General features: G+C 42.4%; 2 protein-coding genes across 3 annotated transcripts in view; one reads left to right on the top strand and one right to left on the bottom strand.

Annotated features, from left to right (window-relative positions):
• Window positions 1-3,010, bottom strand: part of polr1a (RNA polymerase I subunit A) — a 29,327-nt gene extending 26,317 nt beyond the window's left edge. For both annotated transcript variants that reach the window (XM_082503247.1, XM_082503246.1), the window contains exons 1-7: window positions 2,649-3,010; window positions 2,012-2,120; window positions 1,699-1,794; window positions 1,446-1,595; window positions 1,063-1,173; window positions 820-905; window positions 156-244 (exon numbers count right to left, since the gene is read on the bottom strand). In XM_082503247.1, the coding sequence (XP_082359373.1) occupies window positions 156-244; window positions 820-905; window positions 1,063-1,173; window positions 1,446-1,595; window positions 1,699-1,794; window positions 2,012-2,120; window positions 2,649-2,725 (718 nt within the window). In that variant the 5' untranslated portion in view covers window positions 2,726-3,010. The remainder of the gene's footprint in view (window positions 1-155; window positions 245-819; window positions 906-1,062; window positions 1,174-1,445; window positions 1,596-1,698; window positions 1,795-2,011; window positions 2,121-2,648) is intronic.
• A 30-nt stretch (window positions 3,011-3,040) lies between these two features.
• ptcd3 (pentatricopeptide repeat domain 3) lies at window positions 3,041-10,983 on the top strand. The gene is made up of 23 exons (XM_082503394.1): window positions 3,041-3,153; window positions 4,966-5,018; window positions 5,184-5,223; window positions 5,332-5,377; window positions 5,461-5,529; window positions 5,721-5,825; window positions 5,946-6,069; window positions 6,315-6,418; window positions 6,509-6,670; window positions 6,787-6,847; window positions 7,189-7,271; window positions 7,550-7,694; window positions 7,793-7,843; window positions 7,947-8,036; window positions 8,150-8,178; window positions 8,336-8,442; window positions 8,575-8,653; window positions 8,928-9,018; window positions 9,138-9,223; window positions 9,339-9,475; window positions 9,562-9,603; window positions 9,908-10,066; window positions 10,833-10,983. The coding sequence occupies exons 1-23, from the start codon at window positions 3,065-3,067 to the stop codon at window positions 10,876-10,878; spliced, it is 1,998 nt and encodes a 665-aa protein (XP_082359520.1). The 5' UTR covers window positions 3,041-3,064; the 3' UTR covers window positions 10,879-10,983.
• Window positions 10,984-25,051: the final 14,068 nt, after the last annotated feature.

A 25,051-nucleotide genomic window follows, 5' to 3' on the forward strand; every position in this document is an offset into this window, starting at 1 on the left:
ATTAACCAGACATTTGTTCAGCAGTGAAACTGCATGACAGAAAAGGCAAGTTACGCAGCAGCCATCGAGCTAACAGTCAGCTTGATTTTGTGCCACGTGTGTGGACTGTGCTGTGTTTTGTCTGTTTATCTGCATTTCCTGAAAACACTGCTCACCTTCAGTTTTGTCACTGGTTTGAGCTCCTGATGGCATCGTGACAATCAGCTTACTGTTGTGTTCGTGACGCACTGTAGACCTGCCACAACTACACAAACACACACAGAGTGCATGACTAATAATAATAATTATAATAATAATAATAATGGATTGGATTTATATAGCACTTTTCAAGGCACCCAAAGCGCTTTACAATACCACTATTCATTCACTCTCACATTCATACACTGGTGGAGGCAGCTACAGTTGTAGCCACAGCTGCCCTGGGGCAGGCTGACAGAAGCGAGGCTGCCATATCGCGCCATCGGCCCCTCTGGCCAACACCAGTAGGCAAGTAGGGTAAAGTGTCTTGCCCAAGGACACAACGACCGAGACCATCCAAGCCGGGGCTCGAACCGGCAACCTTCCGATTACAGATGCAATTCCCAACCCCCTGAGCCACGGTCGTCCCTACGTCACAATAAGGGAGAATATATTGTTTATATGTAAGTATAAACCTCTCCATTATCATGTATTACATTACAGCGAGGGATGATTAAACTTTGACTTGAAGACGACTTTAGAGCAACACTTTTCAACACTGACATCCAGTAAAGACACTATTTGCTGAAATCATAAACAGGATGAATATCAGTGACAGATGTGTGCATTCCATCGAGTTACCCGCAGTGAGGACACTTCCTGGTTTTCATATGGATCTTCCAGAAGTCGTTAATCAAACTGCCTTTCTTCTCAACCAAGTGCTTAATCTGAAACACACACACACACACACACACACATGCCAAATAAACAGAAAAACTGCACAGCTGACACAAATGCACATCGCAATCTGATTTACGTGCGGTTTTATTTCATTCACAAAACATCTCCATGCATTCCTTCATGAGTCTGTAAGTGTGTACTCACAGGTTTGGTGTTCTCTGAAGTCGCTGCGTTCATTCCAACTGTGGCGTCTGTAAACACCTGCAGCACCTGCACGACCTCATCGACAGTCGCTTTGACATTCTCCTCCATGTACTAACACAAACACACACACAGAGTCAAATGAATCAAACATAAAGAGACTAACACTGACCTGTGATAATTACAAAGCACAGAGAAGCAGAAGTGAAAAAACAAAACAGTGAAAGACCCCATCGTAGGAGAAGCTGCTGCAAGAGTCCAAACTCGGTTAATTTTTTTTTAAATCCCTTGTAAAACTAACCACACCTGTCAAAACTAGTTTGCTCCGTTTACTACACCTGGCCCTGTGTCGGTGCACTTCATGCCATCGTGAGTGCAGAACCCACCTGGCCGAGAACTTGTTCGATCTGGTAGACCTCCTGCATGGCTCCGTGGTCCAATAACTTGAGCTGGTTCAGCAGCAGGTGCATGGCTGCTCGAGGACATGTTAGCATGTGACACGCCAGGCACGAGCCACGGATCAGCAGGTAGAGTTTCTGAAGAGAGAGGTCAGCGCAGACATTAAGGTGAGGAAGGAAAAGCAGATGCTTAACACTGCTACTCTTTGTAAGCGTGTATGTGTGCATGTGAAACGCTTACATCAAAGAACAATGGATTATACACAGGTAGAGGTAACTCTATGTGTCCAAGGTGGCCTGGGCAGTTGTTGAAATCCTGACAGCAGGTTGAACACACCTGGGTAAAAGCAGCAACACACAACCATGAACACATGAAAACAACACATTCAGCTGATCATTATTTATTCCAAAATCTACAGATTCCAGAACATTATGAGCCCTTTTTGGTGGATTACTTCCTGAAACTTAAGCTGTACAGGCATAAAACCTAAATGGGAAATAAAATGGTACGGACTAATCTGTGACAAATGCATCATCACGTCTGAAGATCTTACCTCTTTGATGTCTGCTGGTCCCAGAGCCAGATCATACAAGCCGTTTGGGGCCACATTCCCAACACCATCCAGGAACCTGAAGTTAGTGATGGCTTTCACACTCAACTTTCTGCATGAAGGAAATTCGCAAGATACATAGATTATTAGAAATGCACCAGTTTGTAAACCAAACCTCAGCTTTCACACAACAGCTTGTTGGAAATTAAGAGGACATTAGTCATGACAGGGGCACAACAAGGTTTCACTGGCTATTTTTGAATCATGGTACATAAAGAAAGTTCAGATCAGACATTTTTGACGTTATTATCGATGCATTATGTCTTTACTACAGTTATACTGAATTTCTAGCAGCTCTTGGGTCTGTTCCGAATAGGTGCATATCTGTGTTTACTCGATGACACGTTCTTTATCACAGCATACTGGGAGGCTGGACTGTAAAGTAGCACAACGGTAATAACCTTATAACGGGAGGTCCTTACACGTTTCACAGATGAACACACATTAATAACAACAACACAGCAACCACAAGACATACTATGCGCTTTGTGAAAAGCCAGAACTTCTCATCATGCTGTCTCTTGCGTGTTGTTTTGAACTAGCACTTAGCGCGTAGCTAAAAACCGACCAGCTCCCTCACCTTATCTCTTCGGCGGAGTAAATGCCAAACGACATGCCTTCCAAACGCCGCCATGGCACTTCTTTTCCGAACAACATCTTCTTTGGCGGGGAATTATCAGCACTTTTTACCCGTTTACATAGATTACTTCATGGCGCTCAGTGAGAAGCTATTCCTCCTGTTTCACACGTGGGGCCGTAACACGTAAGTTTCTACGACAGGGGAGACACGAATAGGTATGACTAAACTTTCCACAACACCTGCTGCATGTTTAAAGTTTAAATGACCACACTTAAAGATAAATATTCTTTTTTGTTCTACATGAAAGGGAAAAGTGCACTATATCCTCCAAAATGTCACTACTTGTTATTTAACTCCCCCCTCCGTCTTAGCACAGATAGTTTCGTCCCTCCCAGAATCCTTCAGTTTGTAGCAATATGGCGGCGCCCGGTAGGCACATAGGGCACTCTGTGCAGAGAAACGGACGATTTATTCTATATAACCTCGAGCAGCTGTTGGGCCACAGGTAGGACGAGTTGATAAATGGTTATTTTAAATACGGGCGTTATTCATTCGTCTCCTATGTTGTGTTTTTTATTTGTTGCGACAAGAGTGCGACAGCTGCAGCAGCTAGCGCCGTCTGACAGGAGGTCATGTCTTCACGTCGTTTACATCAGAGAGCTGCTAGACGTGTGAAGCCCCAACTAACCAGCTACCTGCACGGATTCTTAAATGTCTACATTAGTGAGGAAAATAGTAACTAAAACGTTAAAAAGCGTCACACCTGCATTTTCCACAACCATTAACTGCCTTTTGTAATCCTCGGCACATAAGAATATATCTGACACAAGGAGCTAGAGGTGCTGAATAAGCTGCTGAGATGTTAGCTATGACGTGTGAATGTAACAGCTGAAATGTCCGAGTTTGCTTGGAGGACCCTCTGCAAACAAGCAGGTCACAGATGAAACAGTGGCAGAGCCTTACTGATGTGCTGTCTGGCCAATACTCATAGACGATGCCAGATGTACATAATGTGACCGCCGTGAAAGCTTTTTTTTTCCTCTCCTTTTTCACAAAAGTCGGCTGATGTTAGACAGGAAGTGTGGGAATGAGAGCGAGGCAGGTGTAACAGTGAAGATGTAAGGTGCAGAGGTAGTGATGGGCAAATTTAAATTCACCCAGAATAATGGACGAGAGCACAGGGAAGGTTGGAGACAAGTGTCAGGGAGATTTGTGACAGAAGTGCAGTGGTTCCCAAACTGTTTTTTACTAGGCCCCCTTCATTTTTTTTAAAATTCATAACCCCCCCCCCCCCCCCCCCCCCCCCCCACACACACACACACACACACACACACACACACACACACACACACACACACTAGGGCTGCCACAAACGATTATTTTGATAGTCGACTAGTCACCGATTATTTTTGCGATTAGTCGACTAATCAGATCATCATCCATTGGACGTAAAACGTTCAGCTTATTGCACCAGCAGCATCTGCTCTTATATAACTATCATTAGCTTACAGCTTTAAGTGTTTAAGGTATGTGCTAACTAAAAATAAAGACAAGATGATAGTTTATTAAATTTCAATGAAATTTGCAGATTGTTTCAGTGAAGTTTAATAAACTCCTTGCTATCTAAAATATAACAGGACACCGGAGAATATTCTCGAGCATCTCACACTTCTGATAATCAGCTGTCTGCTTGATGTTTATTCAGCTGTGTAAAAACTATAACTTTAATCTCAGCCAAACCGATTTACTCAGGAACAAATAAAATACTAAAATAAGCCAAACAATAACATTTGTAAGTTATCTAAGTGACTTATATATCATGTTTAACCTGAGCAGCGAAAGACAGCGGTGTGTTTGAAAACGATCTGCCGGGAGTCCGGTGTTCTCACGGCTCGAGTGAGCCTTGCCCCGGCTAGATATCGAGCTAGTGGGTAACAGACGTCTCTGAAAACATCGGAGCGCTTTTGAAAATATGTGGTGTCTTGATAAACTGAGCAGATACTTGAGGTTTACACAGCTACATTCTCGCCTGAAAATATGAGCTGGTGACACAACAGACTTGAGCAAAGCAACCCAAACACTTAACAGTTTAATTCTAGGGTGATTTGTTGTGTTGACGTTAGTGGAAAATAAACCAGACCGCTGTTAAGTGAAACATATTTTAGTGTCGATAGAGGAGCGCTTAATTTCAGCCGACAGACCTGTGAGGATACATCATCCAGTTAAAGCAGGTGTAGCGCTGGTCGTGTTTTTAGATTGAAGTGTAACAAGGATGGAAAAAATCATTCTGGCTAAACTGACAAAAATGATCTTTCAGGGGCTTCGGTTGGACCTCAGCTCTACGACAGCAAGCTGCTGAAGCCAATAAAGGTAAATGATATAAATTCAGTGTTTGTTAGTCAGTGGGTTAAATTTAGGAAGCATTTAGATTTCATCAATGAGTTTAGTTGAGCAGGAAAATATTGAACTGAAAGGAGCATTTATTACATCAAAGCTTTCATTTTTAATCTTCACGTCTCGTCAATTGTGTTGCAGAATCGGCAGAGTCCGTTGTCATCCCCAGGAAGAAGACATGGTATGAGCTGATCTGACTGTGAAGTGGGGTATTACAGCCTCTCATGCTCTTTTGTTTAAAGCGTTCTTTAAATGAGGCATTAAAATCATGTTTTTCTTTATCAAACAGGAGCAGAGAGGCAGTGCTGGAGGCGCTGGCTTCAACTGTCAGCAGGGTGAGAGCACCTTCACATTTTTCACTGTATTCATGAAGCTGGATTTTTAGCTTGGACTGACCGCCTTTTCTTTGCCCCTGCAGGATCCCACAGCATATCCCTACCAATTCCAGGATGATCCTTACCTCTCTCCCAGGACTTCTACTGAGTTTGTATGTTAAAACATGTCTTTATGCTTGTATGTATATTTAGGGACACTGTTAGTTACATCAGACAGTTTCTCTTTTTATTTAATTCATTTCAAGAGTCTTAGATCAGGTAACGCAGACAACTTTGTTTTTTGCCTGTATTGCTCATTACTCTGCGAGCAACCTAATAAACCAGCTTTATTGTATCTCTGCAGAAGCTGTTCTCTCTCTCTCAGGAGTCCGGCAGATCTGCAGCCAAATACATCGTCAACAACAACCCCAAACTCTTCACCAAAGACTTTGCAGAACCTCATATACCCGTAAGAAATACACAGCAGTGTGTGGAAGTGTGGGTATGTAGTGTAGTGCTGCTCTCGTATTGTGCGGTTCCTTTTCACTAAGCAATTGGTTGTCGTGTCTGTGTGTCGGTCTGTGTGTAGTGTCTGATGCCAGAGACTGTATCCCTGCGTCTTGAGGAGGTGAGTGAGGAAGCACTGAAGGAAAGGATCACCCTGAGGAAAGTTACAGCTGCTGTTGACATGTATGATCAGTTACTGCAAGCTGGTGAGAACACACGCGCACACACACACACACACACACACACACACACACACACACACACACACACACACACACATGCACGCACAGCATGAATATCGTAAAGCTGTACTCCAAATACTTATTTACTCTGCTATTGTGTGCATCAGTAGTATAGGTGTTGTCTGCAGAAGTTCTTTGCATTTTACAGAATGTTACTTTGGAGCTCAAAGCTTCACATTTAAAAATGTTTTTTTGCAATTTTTTTTCAGGCACTACTGTCTCCATGGAAACAACCCATAGCCTGCTGGACCTTATCTGTCTCTACAGCGACAGGGACCCCGTCCAGGATGGGGAGCCACAGACAGACGACGCAGTGAGTTCCCGCCTGACGTAACATTAAAGTAGCTGCTCCAGTGAAAAGGACGTTAGCACTGCAGGATACTTCTCTGTTTTTTCTCCGCAGGAATTTGGAGAGGAGCTGAAGAAAAGGAAAGCACGGGTCCGCCGAGCTTCAGACTTCCTGAAGTTCACCTGGAAAGAAAACAACAATGCGGAGAGAATCTTTAACCTGCTGCCAGAGCGGGATACACGCTGTTACTCTGCTCTCATCAGAGGCATGGTCAAGGTAGGCGTGCATCAGAGTCACAGGCTAAATGCAGGCCTGCAGCATTGCAACAGCAGTGAAAGGGTTATTTTAGTGTATCCTAATATTCGTGTGTGTGTCTGTGTGTGTCCCCACAGCATGGAGCCTATGCAAAGGCATTCAGCATGTACACAGATATGCTTAACAACAGGCTGACAGGTGAGCTGCTTTGGTTAATATCACTGCTTTGGTTAAATACTGTATAGAGGTCATGTCATTGCTTCTAGCAATCATGTGGCCTTTCGTGTAGTTATTCTTCTCATCATTTAAATGAGTCTTGAACTTAAATTGAATGAATTTTGTGTCTTCTTACGGTGATAAGGAAATATGTTGTTTCATCGAAGATGGAAAAACTGGAGGACTCTTATAGCCCGACTCAGAGTTTAACTGTGGGTGTAATGGGGTGGCCAAGTACTTTTGGCCATATATTATGTATTTTTGTATATATTTTACATTATATATGTAATCTGTTAACTAATAACCCAATCGTTTCCCTTCAGCTGATGTCCACATCTTCAATGCTCTGATCTCAGCAGCTCCAGATGTCCGAGACAAATTTAATGAGCGATGGGACCTCGTTGCTGTAAGACCCTTCACACTGATTTATTGATCGCTGCTGCACAATGCTTTTGTATTTAAAAAAAAAAAAAAAAGGCAAACAAACACAAGTAATTTGTCCTGTGGTAAAGAGGTTTTGTATTTACTGCCATCTTTGCACTGGTAGTTTGGTCGTTTCCAACCTTTTAAAGCTAAAGGTCATCCGTGTTCACGCTCTCTTCTCCATTGGACCCTTTCTGGTCTCCTAGTTAATCAAATCAAATCAAATAGTTAATATTCACAATGGCGTCTCCTTGTCTGCAGGAGCTGTTGAACCAGATGAATCAGCAGAAAGTTCGTCCTGACCTGTTGACCTTCAACAGCGTCCTCAAAGCTCTGAGGCGCTGCGGCTTCTTGGCCAAAACACAAGCTCTGCACACTCTGAATGAGATGAAGGCGCTGGGGATAGGTAACACTGCCATTCGTGTTTTATTACCTGGTGTTTTACAGGCAAGTCTTATTTTTTTCTCTGAGTGTGTGTGTGTGTGTGTGTGTGTGTGTGTGCAGCTCCCAGCCTGGCCTCCTACGACCACATCCTGGCAGTCTTTTACAAATCAGGTAGCCCTGCAGTTGCTCTCATACGTGACCCTCACAGGCATCTGCGCTGTTTGTCGGCTGCATGCTTTTAAATGTGCATTCACCCCATGTGTTTCCTCTCCAGCCTCTTCTGCACAGAACAACACTGATCTTCTTCAGGAGGTGATAGCTGAGCTGGAGGGACGCATCTTCACCTGCCAGGACCCTGACGATGGTATATCACGGCGCACGACAGATTTAGCAAATGTTTCCTTTTGTTCGGGTAGAACAAACGTGCGGACATGTGGATGGTAAAACTGATGCTGTGTTCTCTCTCTGTCTCTCCAGTTCTGTTCTTCTCCAGCGCAATGAGAATAGTGAGTCCTGCTTTACAGTCTCGACAGTCTCATGGCAGCGTTTGATTCTTAGCTCCCAGATCAGTGGTGACATCAGTCATACATTATAATTAAAGGAGGCTATGCCCTGCTTATACAGCGTGACCTGTTTCCGCGTGCATGCTTTTTGTCCTTGCAGTGTTTGGACAGTAAAGATCTGGAGCTGGGATATAAAATCCAGAGTTTGGTAGATGTCGGGGAGAACTGGAGGCTGCTGGGAGACTCCTTCCAGCAGAGCATTTACTAGTAAGTAGGAACCCTCTGCTAACTTCCAATGATGTGGTCGTGTAATGCAGTATAATCACTCTGAATCTGTATCTGATCCAGTTATAAGCAGTAAACGTGGGTAGGTAAACAACCATTCTCCCTCCTCTGCAGTGGTCGCTTCTTCAACCTGCTGTGCATGATGGAGCACATTGATGTGGTGCTGAAATGGTACAAGCAGATCATTCCCTCGGTCAGTGCATATCTGCTTCTCTCCGTCTGCTCCATGTGCTTATATTATATGCATATGTAAATGATATTTAAATATATGCACATAATGTCTCAGTTATAATCTGTCATCTTTCCGGGTCACAAGTGCGCTAAGTTGAGAAAAAAAGGGGAAAAACCTGATTTGTTTTGGAAGATTCTTTGGCTGTCTCTGTCTTTATAAAGGAAAAAATAAAGAAATAATAGGTTTCACCTTCAGTCTTGCTTTAACTACCTTTCCTTATATCCTGCGTTTGTAGCTCTACTACCCCAACCCTCAGGGAATGAGGGACCTGCTGCAGGCCCTGGACACGGACAGCCGTCTGGACTTGCTGCCTTCTATATGGAAAGGTGAGTTCCAAGATGCATTGTTCAGTGCATATCTTGATGAAGAGTAGACAATGCATTGATTGTTTAAAAAGCCCCTTCCTCTGCATGTCAGGATCTGTCACATTGACCTGTTTTTTCAGACATCAAGACTCTCGGGCACGATAACAAACCCGATCTGGTGGAGGAGCTGCTCAGCCTCATGGCCAGAGAGAAACACAGCTCTGAGGTCAGTCTGACGACATTTGTGTTATCAGTTTTCGCCATCTGGACAGTGATGTTGAGCGAGTTAGTAATGCCAACCTGAGTGTGTTTCTATGAGCTCGCCTGCCTTTTGCCTGCAGGTTCAGGAGCCCTTTGCAGCATGCGCTCTGGATGTAAAGAGTGTATTTGATTTGAGGCCCAGTATAGAGTGGAGCGCCGCCTCCCTCTCACACATCACCACACTGCTGCTGCGAGCTAACAAGACCCGACAGGCCTGGTGAGAGCGACAGCCGCACATGTCAGGAGGAGAACTTTTACTGTATTCTGACTTGGCTGCAATCTAATGTCACCTTTTCTCTGCAGGGAGATGCTGCAGCTCTTCAAGTCCAGGAACAGAGTTCCTTCGTAAGTCTCACTTCAGACTAGACTCATAATGAGTGATGACAATGACAAAGCCCACACTCCTTCATCATGTCACACATGAACAACAATTGCTATATTTTTATGCAGAAAACTTCACCTGTGTAACTTTATTTAGGACATTTAAAAACTGATATTAAAGAGTTTGAAGAGAAGACAAAAGAAATCCACTTTCTTCTTTTCAAGCTCTCAAAGCTACTGTGAGCTTGATGATCCAGAACCTGCACAGACAAACCCTTGTGTTGGCTGAGTTGCCTCTGACTCTGTTTCCTGCTGTGTTACTCTACAGCGAGGGGCTCTTGAACAACTTCCTGTCAGTGTGCCACAGTGACGGTGACTCCCAGAAAGCAGTGCAGTTGGTGCAGCTGTCTGCAGCCTTCTGCCTGCCAACAACATGGAGGCTAGCAAAGAGAGCACTGGCTGAGTTTGAGCTGACTGAAGAGCAAAGGTAAGCAGGATACATGAGAGAGATATCTGGATAGATATATAGTTTTGTTATTTAATTACAAAAAACCCTCAAGATTGGATATTTGGTTAAATTGCCCTTATCAAGTTACACTGTTACCAGATTTTATGGGTTTTGATCAGTAAACCTGGCATAATTCTGGCTGAGGTCTGGATTTTGACTAACTCAAATGTTCTACATCATCCCTCCACCCGTGGTTGGGGTCACTGCCCTGCTGAAACATTCAGTTATGTTCAGCATCCAAGGTGGCTGGAGGTTATACTCAAAACTTCTAAGGTAGTCTGTTTCCTTTGCTGAAATGTATCAGTTCCACTGACCATAAAACAGCCCCAGAGTGATGCATCCATCACGTTGTCTCATCTGTCCAAACATGCATGTGGTTAATCGTGGCTAGAAAATTCAAGCACCGTAAACCTTTACCACTGGGGGCAGTATTATGAGCTTAAACTTGCAAAAGATTTATTACAAAAAGTGCTTTTATTGGATGGATAGATGGATGGATTTTGAGCTGTTGTTTTCCACTTGGTGAATGATTTCTTCAGACATCAGCAATGACATCATAGCTCCCAATCCCAAAGGTCGGGCATTGCACAGCTACAAACATTTCACCCCCATGTAATACTGTGTGTGTGTGAGAGAGAGTGTGAGACTGTGAGAGTGTGAGACAAATAAAATTTGAATTTGAATTTGAATCCCATTTAATCTGCTAAAGCTTACACACTGTATCTCGTCTGTCTGGCCCTTCCAGAGCTATTTTATCTGAGCTGGAGACTGCAGGAGAGCCGTCTGACTGACACAACACCAAGTGACCCAGCGTAGACTCGCATCTTCTAAATGCATACAGAGTCTGTACTTTCCTGGATTATCTCTGGATGTAAAATAAATACAATGTGACCCTGTCCTTGTTTTTTATTGTTTGGTCACTAGGTGGTGCTGTTTTACCTGATTGTTTTCAGCTCTGCCTTTTATGAAAAATAGTTTCATGCTCGCTCAAAACCATTTTAATAGTAGAAGAAGAGCATCTGAAACGTATAAGTGCTTCTTCTGATTCTACAAAATGAATAAATAATAATAATAATAATAATAATAATAATAATAATAATAATAGCACTAGATTTACTGTCCAAGACGGATGGTCTACACAGTTCATGGCAATTAGCTGTGTTGGTGGAGGGGAGGGGGCTGGGGGTGTGTGGATGCATTCAGTGTGTGTGATAACAAAACAACTTCCTGAACTTACTGATAAGCTGCTTCCTTAAATGTCATAATTTGAGATCTGGAATGCTGCTTTGGCCGTTCTTCAGTGTCTCCTCATAGACCTCCTGCATAATTACAAGAAAGTTCCAGATGTTAAAATTCCTGCAGAATCAGGTATGCACACTGAGGCTTTCTGTCCTGCGTGTTTGGACAAGACATGCCGTCTGATATGCATTTATGTATCATTCCATCTCATTCAAACATTGCTCTGGACCTTTAACACAAAATTTTTGGGGCAAAGATTCATTCAAGCATTCGAAAACAACTTTACTACTTATTAAATTTATTGCTATTGTGTATTTATGTTTAGCTGCAATCAGTACAGAGAAAACTCTTACATCATGTCTGTACCTGTGTGCACGTGGGAGGTGCTGGGAACAATATAGGTGTGTTCGAGCGTGTGTGTGTTTCAGTCAAAATAGTTTTCACTCCACCAATCATCAGCCGAGCTGGCAGCACAACCAAATAAGGACAAGTGGACTGAAGAAGGAGGAGGGTGGGGGGGTACTTTAAAATGGGGTGTGGTCTTAGGACAGCATCGTTCTCAAGAGGAACAGCCTATTACCACACACACACAAACACAATCGCCCTCACATGCTCTCACTTCACCCTTATTTCTTCTTCTGAGACAAACCTGAACGATCCGGCTGATGACACTCACCTATTTAAGGCTAACTGTGGGTGTAGCTAAGGGACAGAAGTGCCCTGCATGAGCTGCAACGACGGGACGCGTGTAAAGTTACAACATCAGAGTTTAATTTGCCTTGATTAAAGGATGAAATGTAACCAAATACTTAATACCTTCCAAAAACACAGACACACACACAAATAGTCTGGAGCAACAGTGGAAGCAGAAGCATTCTTTTCTCCCACTCCTTAACTGACTCAGCATGAGTGTGCGGTACTGCAGCGGAGGTCAGAGGTCAAACCTGTTCACAAACACAGGATGTTTTTTTTTTTTTGTTTTTTTTTGAAAATATTTTTATTGAAAAAAGAAAACAGTACTTGCAGTTACCGAAATACAATCAACCTTTCTTAATTTTCCTAAGTAAATTAACATATATATATATATATATATATATATGAAAAAAACAACAAAAAAAACAAAACAACGCCCCCCCCCCAGTCCCACACAGATCAACACAACCATCAAACATATTAGAGGAATATAACAGTAACAAAAGTAGATTTAAACAGGCAATACCTCTAGACTAGCAAAATAAGAGATAAAGGGTTGCCACTTGTGAAAAAATTTGGCTGTGCAACCTCTCAACGTATATTTAATTTTTTCAAGTTTTAAAAAAAACATGACATCTTTAAGCCACCGGGAAATAGTAGGATACTTAGCAGACTTCCAATGCAACAATATTAGACGTCTCGCTAATAGGGATGTGAAGGCTATAATATCCCTTTGTGTGGAATCAAGTGTAAGTGAGCGAGCAGGAATCCCAAACACAGCAATCAGAGGACAAGGATGAAGAGTTACCCCAAGAACAGTTGACATAATAGCAAAATACCTTGTCCAGAAACCTTGTAGCTCAGGGCACAGAAAAAACATGTGGCTAAGGTAAACACAGGATGTTTTTGATACCTCAGTCTGGTAATAGCAGGTTGTTGGTGATAAAAATGAAGGGACATGAGAGGAAAACATCATCGGCAGGAGGAGGATAGGGGCATACTGGTTTGACCTCAAAAAAGCATGCAACTGTAGGTACAGGTCTCTGATGGTGAACTCGCCAAAGCGCAAACTTAGTGGAGACCATGCTGTAGCAATTCCAAAACCATGGAGCGATCTGCCTTTAGAGATTAGACAGACCTCTTTGCTGCCTGTTTTTTAAATCACTCCTGAAAGCCCACCTCTGTACTGCCTTTGACACCATGTGAGATGTTGGTTTTAGTTGTAGTTGTAGTTTCTGAAGAAACAAGATGGCGCCGAGTATGGCAGCCTCGTCGCGAGCTCCCCCAAGCAACAGCTTTTTTCTGTGTTTACCATCTCACCCTCAACGTCGCAAAGACAAAGGAGTTGATAGTGGACTTCCGGAGGTGCAGAGAAGTGCACGCCCCCATCACCATCAACGGCGCTGCTGTGGAGAGAGTGAGCAGCTTCCGGTTCCTTGGTGTACATCTGGCTGAGGATCTTACGTGGTCAGTACACACAAACAAAACAGTGAAGAAGGCGCAGCAGCGCCTCTTCTTTCTCAGGAGACTGAAAAGATTTGGCACGAACCCCCGCATCCTCAGGACCTTCTATCACTGTGCCATTGAGAGCATCCTCACTGGATGCATCACCACCTGGTATGGCAACAGCACCGCCTACAACCGCAAAGCTCTCCAGCGAGTAGTGCGGTGCTCTGAACGGATAATTGGAGGTGAGCTTCCCTCCCTCCAAGACATCTACAGGAAGCGGTGCCTGAGGAAAGCGGGGAGGATCATCAAGGACTCCAGTCACCCCAGCCATAAACTGTTCAGACTGCTTCCATCAGGAAGGAGGTTCTGCAGCATCCGGTCCCGAACCAGCAGACTGAGAGACAGCTTCTTCCATCAGGCCATCAGACTGCTGAACACGTCATAGACACCTCAGCTTCACTACTGGAACTTTAACATTATGCACTCCATACTGTACAGTAATGCCACTGTTTTGCACATGTCTCAACTCTGTATATTTTTATATATTTATTTATTGTTTAATCTATTTAATTTGTAAAATATGTGTACACACACACACACACACACACACACGTAGAAAAATATTTAGTATACACATCCAGAAATGCATGTATATATATATATATATATATATATATATATATATATATATATATATATATATACAGTACATATATTTATTAGTTTCAGATGTAGCCATTCTTATATTTTGCTTGTTTTACGTTATTGTATTTTGCACAACTCTGTTGCTTGTGAAGCTCGCACACAAGAATTTCACTCACATGTACTGTACCAATGTACCTGCACATGTGATGTGACAATAAAAGTGATTTGATTTGATTTATTTTAGTTTGTCTGTGAAGGTTCTCAGTCATCCAGGTCATCGTAGTCAAAGGAGCTTGCAAAGAAAAGCATCTGGACTTCTTTAAGTTGCTTGAAGACGTTTCACCTCTCATCCGAGAAGCTTCTTCAGTTCTAAGGTCAAATGGTGGAGAGCCCCAGATATAAACCTAGTGGGAGTATCCCCCCACAGAGGGACAAAAGGACCCCCTGATGATCCTCTAATCGCCTGAGCCAAGGTGTGAAACTGGGTGTGGGTCCCAATCAGCCAGAGTTTCGGGTGTGTTCATTGTGAAACCTGGCCCCACCTTATCATGCGAATTCCTGAGGTCAGATGGCCCAGGATGTGAGTGGGCGTTAAGGCGTCTGGGGAGGGAACTCAAAACTGGATTATAGATGGCAGAGAGTTGGTGTCGTAAACCCCCGCCTCTGTTCAAAGATGGTCGCTCACAGTGGACATAGATGGCTTCTTTCACTCCTCTTTCAAACCATCTGTCCTCTCTGTCCAAAATGTGAACATTGGCATCCTCGAAAGAGTGTCCTTTATCCTTAAGATGCAGATGGACTGCTGAGTCTTGTCCTGTGGAGGTGGCTCTTCTGTGTTGTGCCATGCGCTTGTGAAGTGGCTGTTTGGTCTCTCCAATGTAGAGGTCTGAGCATTCCTCGCTGCACTGTACAGCATACACCACATTGTTAAGTTTGTGTTTTGGCGTTTTGTCTTTCGGGTGAACCAGTTTTTGTCTGAGCGTGTTGCTGGGTCTGAAATACACTGGGATGTCATGCTTGGAGAAAACCCTCCTGAGTTTCTCTGATACACCGGCTACATAGGGAATGACAATGTTGTTGCGTCTGTCCTTCTTATCCTCCCTCGCTGGTGTCTGATCTTCTTTTCTGTGCCTCTTTGCTGACTTTAAGAACGCCCATTTAGGATAGCCACACGTTTTGAGTGCTTCCTTTACATGTGTGTGTTCCTTCTTTTTCCCTTCAGGCTTAGAGGGAACATGTTCTGCCCGGTGGTGTAGGGTCCTAATTACTCCAAGTTTGTGTTCCAGAGGGTGATGGGAGTCAAAGAGGAGGTACTGGTCCGTGTGTGTGGGCTTCCGGTAAACTTCGATGTTGAGTTTGCCGTTCTCTTCAATGTGCATGGCACAGTCCAGGAAAGGCAAACAGTTGTCCTTTGTGTCTTCCCTGGTGAACTTGATGTTTTTATCCACAGCGTTAATGTGCGCAGTGAAGGATTCCACTTCTTGTGTCTTGATTTTGACCCAGGTGTCGTCCACATATCTGTACCAGTGGCTGGGTACTCTTCCTTTGAAAGAACCAAGAGCCTTCCTTTCCACTTCCTCCATGTAAAGGTTGGCTACAATAGGTGACACGGGGGAGCCCATGGCACAGCCATGTTTTTGTCTGTAAAAGCCTTCGTTGTATTTGAAATATGTAGTGGTGAGGCAGAGGTCTAACAGTGTGCAAATCTGATCGGGTGTGAAGTTGGTCCTGTCCTCCAAGCAGCTGTCTTTTTGTAGTTGTTTTCTGACAGTCTCCACAGCCTCCGTGGTGGGTATGCAAGTGAAGAGAGAGACTACATCAAAGGACACCATGGTTTCATCTGGATCCAGGGTAAGTTTCTGGACCTTGTCGGTGAAGTCAGTGGAGTTCTTGATGTGGTGTGGGGTGTTCTCCACGAGAGGAGCAAGGATGGTAGCAAGGTGTTTAGCAATGTTATAAGTGGCTGAGTTTTATTTTAGTTGTTTTTAGTTCCTTCTATGCTATTTAATCTTATTTTTTTATTATATGGCTGTTTTAATTTTTTATGTATTATGTGTTTTATTGATTTATTTTTGCTGTTTTCCTTTATTCTCTTGTTTTTAACTTAGTTTCTGTACAGCACTTTGGTCCTGTGCTGGCTATTTTAAAGTGCGTTATAAATAAAACTGGGTTGGATTACAGTAATTATCATAATTAATATTATATTTATTTATTCTCATGACTTATTTTTATGATTATTATTTCGATTATTCGCGAGTGCTCTTGATGACACTAATGAATAGCTAACTGTGATTAAAAAGCCAATTAGAGAGACAATTAACTGAACATCATTATTAAAAGGGAATAGTAACAATAACAATACAGCGCTGTAATGTAACAAATAAATTACTCCCAGTTCTCACTTTTTCGGAGTATTATATGTTCTGTAACAACATGTTAGAACAGTGGTATCATGATATCCCTGGTCTCTTTCAAAAACACGGGACTATATAAAAGTTTAGGATATGAAGTATAAAATATAGTAAACAGTATAGTCATGAAGTATAGAATACTTCAGCCGACACCCTCTTTCCGTGTTGTCGTCCAAAAGGATCGTGCACATACTGCATGGACTTAGACAATACTATGTTGTCTGCGTGCTTTTAATATATTGTCATATTCAAATACATGTAAAGAGGAATGCCCACATGTGCATATCAAACCTGTATGGTACAGTTATGGGAAAATGTTTTAGGTGCCTGACATGTTAACCTTCATGTGTTTGATCAGTCCCTGCTCCATTCATCCAGATACAGACGACACAATGTGTCGCTGGATCATGATACCATCGTTCCTACAGACAGTGTATGCTTTCTCTACTGCAAGCTGCTATGGTGATTCTCATCTTTTGTGTGAGAGCCTGTGCTCTATTTTCCCCTAGGGATCAATAAAGTATTCTGATTCTGATAACAGGTGAACAGCATGTATTGGTTTGATTTAGGCTTTTAATCTGGGCCGCATTCCATTTGTGTGAGGGAGTTTTAGGACACACTGACATTGGATAACGCTGTCTGTCACTGCACCTGTGAATTTCCTGTCAAACAAAACGTCTTAAGTTACTTTTTGTTGTTTATGATAATATTTAATTTCCAGCTTAGTGTGACATCTCATTTAAGCTCTGTGAACTCATGGCAGTGTAATGTAGCTTAATGGCTTACCACTGTTTACTCTGATTAACGTGCACCACAAAGACACCTGGCCACACAGCTGAGTAATACAATCCTTACGTGGATACACAGTGTGAGCTTCTGTTCGGTGTATCTGAACATGTGTTTAAAATAATCGATCCATCCTGCCAAAACTGCACAATGCTCAGTCAGTCGGCCTGTTCCTGACTCTCTCCCATCTCCTGCTTGTCCACATCTCTTTCTGTTTCGTTGTGTTTTTGTCAGTGTGTCTCACAGGCATTACTGGAGAGCAAACAACACTCAATTTGAGTGTGTTTGGCTTACTCACGTCCTTTCAGCGCTATCACATGAGCTGGCTGAGCAGCTTCCAGCTCAAATCCAAGGTTGTTGTGTGGCTCTGTGGTCTATGCTTCAACTACTTTTTCCTTTGTCATTTCAATTAGAATCATGGGCAATGTTTGAAGTTGTATTTGAAACAATTCAATATACATTATTATCTTATTATTGTGTAACATTACAAGGCACCAAAAACAAGGGCACTGTGTAGGGCCACACCTTTTACTCTTGCATGAATTGCAAAAAATCCTTCACTAACAATGGAAATGAAGGTGCCAGTTCAAAATGGGTACACTTTTCATTTTTGAAATGAATTCTAACAACAATTAAAGATGCTTTGACACTTTGTGACAACCAATCCCCCCATATGGTTGGTTGTCTCTATTGTTTCAGTAAAAAATGGTGGTAAAAAATAAAGTATAACTTTTTTTCAGACCAACACATCAGTGAGTTTAGACATGAATATCACCTGGTGCTCCTTCCATATAAACCTTTCATTTGAAGTAGTGATAATTTGTGTGAACTTTTCAATGTACAGTCCTGATCAAAAGTTTAAGTGCACTTGAAAAATGGCAAAAAATAAAATAAAATCATATATTGCATGTTTGGATCTTAACGGTTCCAAGCAGAGCTTCAACATGCAACAAGAAGAAATGGGAGTGAGACAAAACATTTTTTGAGCATGCAGTTTCCTGAAAACAATCAGATCAGAGGAACAAGCAGGATGGTCCAAAAGAGTGATGTTATTCTCCTGGAAGAAGTCCCTTGTCCTGCGGGCGCTGTGTGCTGTAGTGTTGTCCTGTTGATAAATCCAGTGGTTACCACACAGATGAGGGCCCTCAGTCATGAGGGATGCTCTGTGCAACATCTGAACACAGCCAGCAGCAGTTTGATGCCCCTGCACCTCCTGAAGCTCCATTGTTCAACTGAAGGAAAAAGCACCCCAGATCATTATAGCGCCTCCTCTACTGTGGCACCTAGAAAACATCTCAGGTGAGATCCGCTCGTCATGCCAGTAACAATGGAAACCATCAGGACCATCAAGGTTAATTTTTTTCTCATCAGAGAATCAAACTTTCTTCCATCTTTCAATGTCCCATGTTTGGTGTTCTCTTGCAAAGTCCAAACGGTCGGTTCTTTAGAGTCCAAGGAGACAAGGTCTTTGAAGCCCTTCAGTCTCACCAAGTGACAAGGCTGTCACTTGGTGTTCGCTCGCTCTGCGGTAGAGTATCACTTCCTGTTCCTGCTCAAACACAGTGGTGTTTCTGAGTAGCTTATTTGCTTAGCAATTTAATTAACAACTTTTAAATACATTCTTTTTCATAGTATAATCTTCACGTGCTTCATCCGAAGCACACTTTCTGTGTACTCACTACCTAATTTATAGCCAAAGTATTCACTCACTGTCTCTGTACTGTTTCGCTAGCTTAGCTTAGCTCGTAGCCGACTCGTTAGCACCATGGCTACTTCACCTGTCCCTCCTGCACTTTCTTGCTCATTGTGTCAGATGTTTAGTTACTCCTCGGCCTCCTTTAGCAGTAATGATATCTGTAACAAATGTAGCATATTTGCAGCTCTGGAGGCCAGGATTACTGAATTGGAGACTCGGCTTCGCACCCTTCATTCACCCATAGCTAGCCAGGGCCCTGTAGCTGGTGCAGCCGAAGATAGCGTAGGCCCCACTAGCTGTTCCCCGGCAGACCCCAAGCAGCTGGGGAAAGAGGGCGGCTGGGTCACGGTGAGGAGGAAGCATAGTCCTAAACAGAAGCCCCAGGTACACCACCAACCTGTTCATGTGTCTAACCGTTTTTCCCTCTTAATTCAGATCAAACTGAGGTTATTGTACTCGGCCCTGAAAAGCCTAGAAATATGGTATCTAACCAGATTCTTACCCTGGATGGCATTACCTTGGCCTCCAGTAACGCTGTGAGGAACCTTGGAGTCATTTTTGACCAGGACATGTCCTTCAATGCACATATTAAACAAATATGTAAGACTGCGTTCTTCCATTTGCGCAACATCTCTAAAATTAGAAATATCCTGTCTCAGAGTGACGCTGAAAAACTAGTTCATGCATTTATTACTTCCAGGCTGGACTACTGTAATTCATTATTATCAGGATGTCCAAAAAACTCACTGAAAAGCCTTCAGCTAATCCAAAATGCTGCAGCAAGAGTCCTGACAGGGACTAGCAAGAGAGAGCAGATTTCTCCTGTTTTGGCTTCCCTTCATTGGCTTCCTGTTAAATCCAGAATTGAATTCAAAATCCTGCTCCTCACATACAAGGTCTTAAATAATCAGGCCCCATCTTATCTTAATGACCTTGTAGTACCATATCACCCTATTAGAGCACTTCGCTCTCACTCTGCAGGCCTACTTGTTGTTCCTAGAGTATTTAAAAGTAGAATGGGAGGCAGAGCCTTCAGTTTTCAGGCCCCTCTTCTGTGGAACCAGCTTCCAGTTTGGATTCGGGAGACAGACACTATCTCTACTTTTAAGATTGGGCTTAAAACTTTCCTTTTTGCTAAAGCATATAGTTAGGGCTGGACCAGGTGACCCTGAATCCTCCCTTAGTTATGCTGTAATAGACATAGGCTGCCGGGGGATTCCCATGATGCATTGAGTTTTTCCTTTCCAGTCACCTTTCTCACTCACTATGTATTAACAGACCTCTCTGCATTGAATCATATCTGTTATTAACCTCTGTCTCTCTTCCACAGCATGTCTTTTATCCTGTCTTCCTTCTCTCACCCCAACCGGTCGCAGCAGATGGCCGCCCCTCCCTGAGCCTGGTTCTGCCGGAGGTTTCTTCCTGTTAAAAGGGAGTTTTTCCTTCCCACTGTCGCCAAAGTGCTTGCTCATAGGGGGTCATATGATTGTTGGGTTTTTCTCTGTATCTATAAAGCGCCTTGAGGCGACTTATGTTGTGATTTGGCGCTATATAAATAAAATTGAATTGAATTGAACTGATTGGATCCTCCGGCTCAGTGCTGGTGACATTTTTTGGGTCTTCCACTTGACCTTTTTTGTTCCATAACACTCAGGATCATTTAAGAAATTCCAAATAACCATCTTACTGTGTCCGACCTCAGCAGTGCTGTGAGAGTGGACACAGCACTGACAGACCCCGCTCATGCAGTTCAACAACCCGACCACGTTCAAAAAGGGAACGTTTTTTTGCCTTTGCCATCAGAACGTCATAACAGCATGACTACTGATAGAAAATGACAATGAATCCACATTTTCGCACAGATTTGCACATGTGGTCCTAAACTTTTGATCAGCTGTAAAACAGCCCTGTTTCAGTTTAAGCCTTATTTTCAATAAACCGCACGCTCAATAAAACGATCTCTACTTTTAAGATTAGGCTTCGAACTTTCCTTTTTGATAAAGCATATAGTTAGGACTGGATCAGGTGACCCTGAATCCTCCCTTAGTTATGCTGCAATAGACGTAGGCTGCCGGGGATTCCCATGATGCACTGGGTTTTTCCTTTCCAGTCACCTTTCTTACTCACTATGTGTTAATAGACCTCTCTGCATTGAATCATATCTGTTATTAATCTCTGTCTCTCTTCCACAGCATGTCTTTTATCCTGTCTTCCTTCTCTCACCCCAACCAATCACAGCAGATGGCCCCGTCCCTCCCTGAGCCTGGTTCTGCTGGAGGTTTCTTCCTGTTAAAAGGGAGTTTTTCCTTCCCACTGTCGCCAAAGTGCTTGCTCATAGGGGGTCATACGATTGTTGGGTTTTTCTCTGTATCTATTATTGTACGATCTACTGCACAATATAAAGCGCCTTGAGGCGACTGTTGTTGTGATTTGGTGCTGTATAAATAAAACTGAATTGAATTGAATTAAAATGGTTTGTCTCACTCACATTTCTTCTTATTGCTGCACATTGAAGCTCTATTTGGAACCTTGGAAACTTGGATCCAACCATGCAAAATATGATTTTTTTGCCATTTTTCAAGTGGTCTGAAACTTTGATCGGGACTGTATAAGCAGTGAAATGTAGGAAGTTTCAGTGCTGATATAATCTATCCATTATTAAAGCCACAAAACACCTGAGAACAGATAAGAGCATTTGAAGCATTTCCATTAAAAAAATATCAGTAGTTCTTGGTATTTGTTAAAGACAAACAGCCTTTTTGTTTGTTTTTAACTTTTCCAGCACATAGTCTTGACAGTAGTAAATGGCCTGTATTTGTATTTGTATTATATAATACAAAAACAACAATAACAACAACTAGTGTGTTTTCCACAAAATGACCAAGGACCGACATGGACCGATTAGGTCAGACGTGTGATATCAACACAGTTTATAGCGGCCTCTCATGTGGCGATAACAAGCAATGGGACGACCAACCCACAAATTTCTATTCTAATAAGTCATTCTTTTATTACATATGAACACAGAACCAACGATAAAATGCAAAGTTGAAAAGAGTTTTCAAACGACAATAATTCTGTTTTAAAAATGTAGAACAGAGCCTGCTCAGCACTGCCTTTGCTCCCTGTGTAAGTTCATGTTGTGGCTGCTAGACTGGGGTCAGTATGCACTCAGCTATAACATCACTCTAGGTGCTAGCTTTGCATTTGCATGCTGTCTGTGCGGATGCTTGCAAAGAGCTTGTGTTGTGTCAGCAGTATAAGGCAGTTGTTTCTGTCCTGGATGCAATTTACACTTTACCATCACCTTCTTGTTCTTTTATGCAATAAATAAAGGTTTTGTCCATATCTGCACTCCTCAAAATCCATAAATTTTCCTCCTCCTCCTGGCACCAAACCAAGATCAACTGATCGTAGTTGTGGCTGGAGTCAGAGCATATGATCTGGACCAACTTCAACAGGGTGGCATTTGGCTTTTATTTAAAAATATATGTATTAAAAAATGTAGTCACTTATGAGCAGCTGTGCTTCCAAACTTAAATAATAAATCAGTACACTCAGGCACCTTTACAGGCTACACAACAGATTTAAAGAAAAACGAGTGAGTTTGAACGAGATTATAAACAGGTATGCATAATTACAAATACATGCATAGTACAATGCAAATGCACTTGTGCCTTAGACTGCAATGTGTACAGGGCAGGAGAGATGCTTCCTCTATAGCTGCAGAAGTGATTCAGTGAACTCAACACACACACACAATGATAGTTGGAGCTAAGTTGTGAACACAGAATGTACTCAACACATTTCCTATGATTTTGGAGTCTTTCAGTGAGAACATAGTTACAAAACTGGAGCACAGGCTGATAATTGACCTTTCGTTTTTAGTTCCAATGAAACATGAGGGGATGCTTCAAAAAGTCTGCCTTCCAGAGGCCGATCCACTCCAACACCAGTGTCCTCTTTAGCCATGAACGTTATCACAGTTGTTGCAAATGCACTAAGCCGCTGTTAGCTGCTTAACTTGAGCTTGAACTGCAGTAACTTAACTATAGTTTATTATTACTTTGGTTGTAAAGGTATATTAGTAGAAATCAGCTGAGGTGGCACAGTGACCTTTCTGGATGCTCCTTTTTCTGCCAAAGCCCTTTTATAACCACAACACTGAATAAAAAGGATCTTTGCTATTTATTGATGTCAGTTAAAGACAAATCCCCAGGCCAGCTGGAGGAGATTTTTTTGTTTTGTTAAAAGACGACTCAATATATCCAAGCTTTGGCAAACAGAGCTCATTCTCTATGACAATCAGGTTCAATCGCACAGTGTTTTGTGCACAAGCCAGTGCGGTCTAATCCAGCACTCATTAGTCTAGTATAAGGTTACAAAAACGACTAGACACTGGTTTCAGTTTACTTTTGCATCACTGGATTCATTCATTACAATAACAGCCATGAATTGCATCCCTTCTCTGTGTGGCTTTTTGGAAATGTCTCGCTCAGTGTCTGGCACAATCAAGGAATTGTGACAGTTCTGACAAGATGAAACACATCAGTCCAGTGAGGGAGAGAGACATCACAGAGCAGGGGGAGGAAGGAAAGGTATGAGAAGAGTAGGAATGGGAAGAGGAGCAGGAGGAATTCCTACATGTACGGACTGGTAGGAGCAGCAGGGCTCTGACTGTTTACACATATTGTTTTAGAAAATGTAATAACCTGTAGAATAATCTGAAGCAGACTATAATTTAAAAATAAGCACATGACTGATGTTGATGCATATTAGAATTTGAGATTGATATAATGAGTTTACTATCTCATTGGACCATTTTGTTGGCTATTACTTACTGTGGGCGATCGTGGCTCAAGAGTTGGGAGTTCGCCTTGTAATCGGAAGGTTGCCGGTTCGAGCCCCGGCTCAGACAGTCTCGGTCGTTGTGTCCTTGGGCAAGACACTTCACCCGTTGCCTGCTGGTGGTGGTCAGAGGGCCCGGTGGCGCCAGTGTCCGGCAGCCTCGCCTCTGTCGGTGTGCCCCAGGGTGGCTGTGGCTACAATGTAGCTTGCCATCACCAGTGTGTGAATGGGTGGATGACTGGATATGTAAAGTGCTTTGGGGTCCTTAGGGACTAGTAAAAGCGCTATATAAATACAGGCCATTTACCATTTTACTTTGGATTCATGCTGCCCAAACAAAGAAACTTTTCTGGCATTCTTGATAGAGTGTATGTTTTATTTATTTTATGTTTTATACTAAAGTTTCTTCTGCTTATCTGCACATAGCAGTTACATGTGAGTTGAGTTTAAATAAACATTTGCCAATGATGTTCTTTCAGTGGCACATAGGTGTGGCAACTGCTTTGATATTAATTTAACGATTACAAAAACTTTACTAATGCTGGCTAACAGCAGCTAACAGCAGCTAACAGTAGCTAACAGTAGCTAAAGGCAGCAGTGTTTACAGACAGAAAAGTCTAGGATATCTTCAAAATGTATCACTGTATCACTGTAAATAGATGTGGAGACTTTGAGATAAACATGGACTAACAGCCTACTGTCACTATGAAGAGTGAGATGAGAAGGTAAGAAGAGAGAATTCTGTTAGTGGTGAGATTTGACACACTACTTTAATTTAGAAATTTTACAGTTACACTTATATTATGAGCACTTTATGTAGCCAAGATAGCACCAAGATAGCACTTTCTAACGGGGTGTTCACAGATTTTGAATAAGTTGCTCAGTTTGAGTTTCTTTTCAAATAAATACTCCCACATATGTGAACCAATGAGGAACATTTACACTATTAAAAGCTCAAAAGTATCCTTTGAAGGCAACATGCCGCCTTTCACAACCTAGTGCTTACCTTTGTTTACATGTTTACATGTACAATATATTGATATATGTTTTCATTTAAATAATTTAGAAATTTTTCTTACTCTACCGTTAAACATACCAAAAATTCCCTTATTAAGTAAAAGGTTGTAAGTGGTTGTTAAATAAGTTATCAAAGCTGTGAAAAGATGCCAGATATGAGACCTGCTTCCAGATGGATTA

The sequence above is a fragment of the Aulonocara stuartgranti genome (genome assembly GCF_965226115.1).
Source record: "Aulonocara stuartgranti genome assembly, chromosome: 2".
In the NCBI taxonomy this organism is placed as follows: Eukaryota; Metazoa; Chordata; class Actinopteri; order Cichliformes; family Cichlidae; genus Aulonocara; species Aulonocara stuartgranti.

Coding starts and splice junctions, on each gene's coding strand:
- ptcd3 (XM_082503394.1), top strand. CDS start 3,065: ATGGCGGCGCCCGGTAGGCACATAGGGCACTCTGTGCAGAGAAACGGA. Junction 5,019..5,183: donor AGCTGCTGAAGCCAATAAAG/GTAAATGATATA, acceptor ATTGTGTTGCAG/AATCGGCAGAGTCCGTTGTC. Junction 7,272..7,549: donor AGCGATGGGACCTCGTTGCT/GTAAGACCCTTC, acceptor CCTTGTCTGCAG/GAGCTGTTGAACCAGATGAA.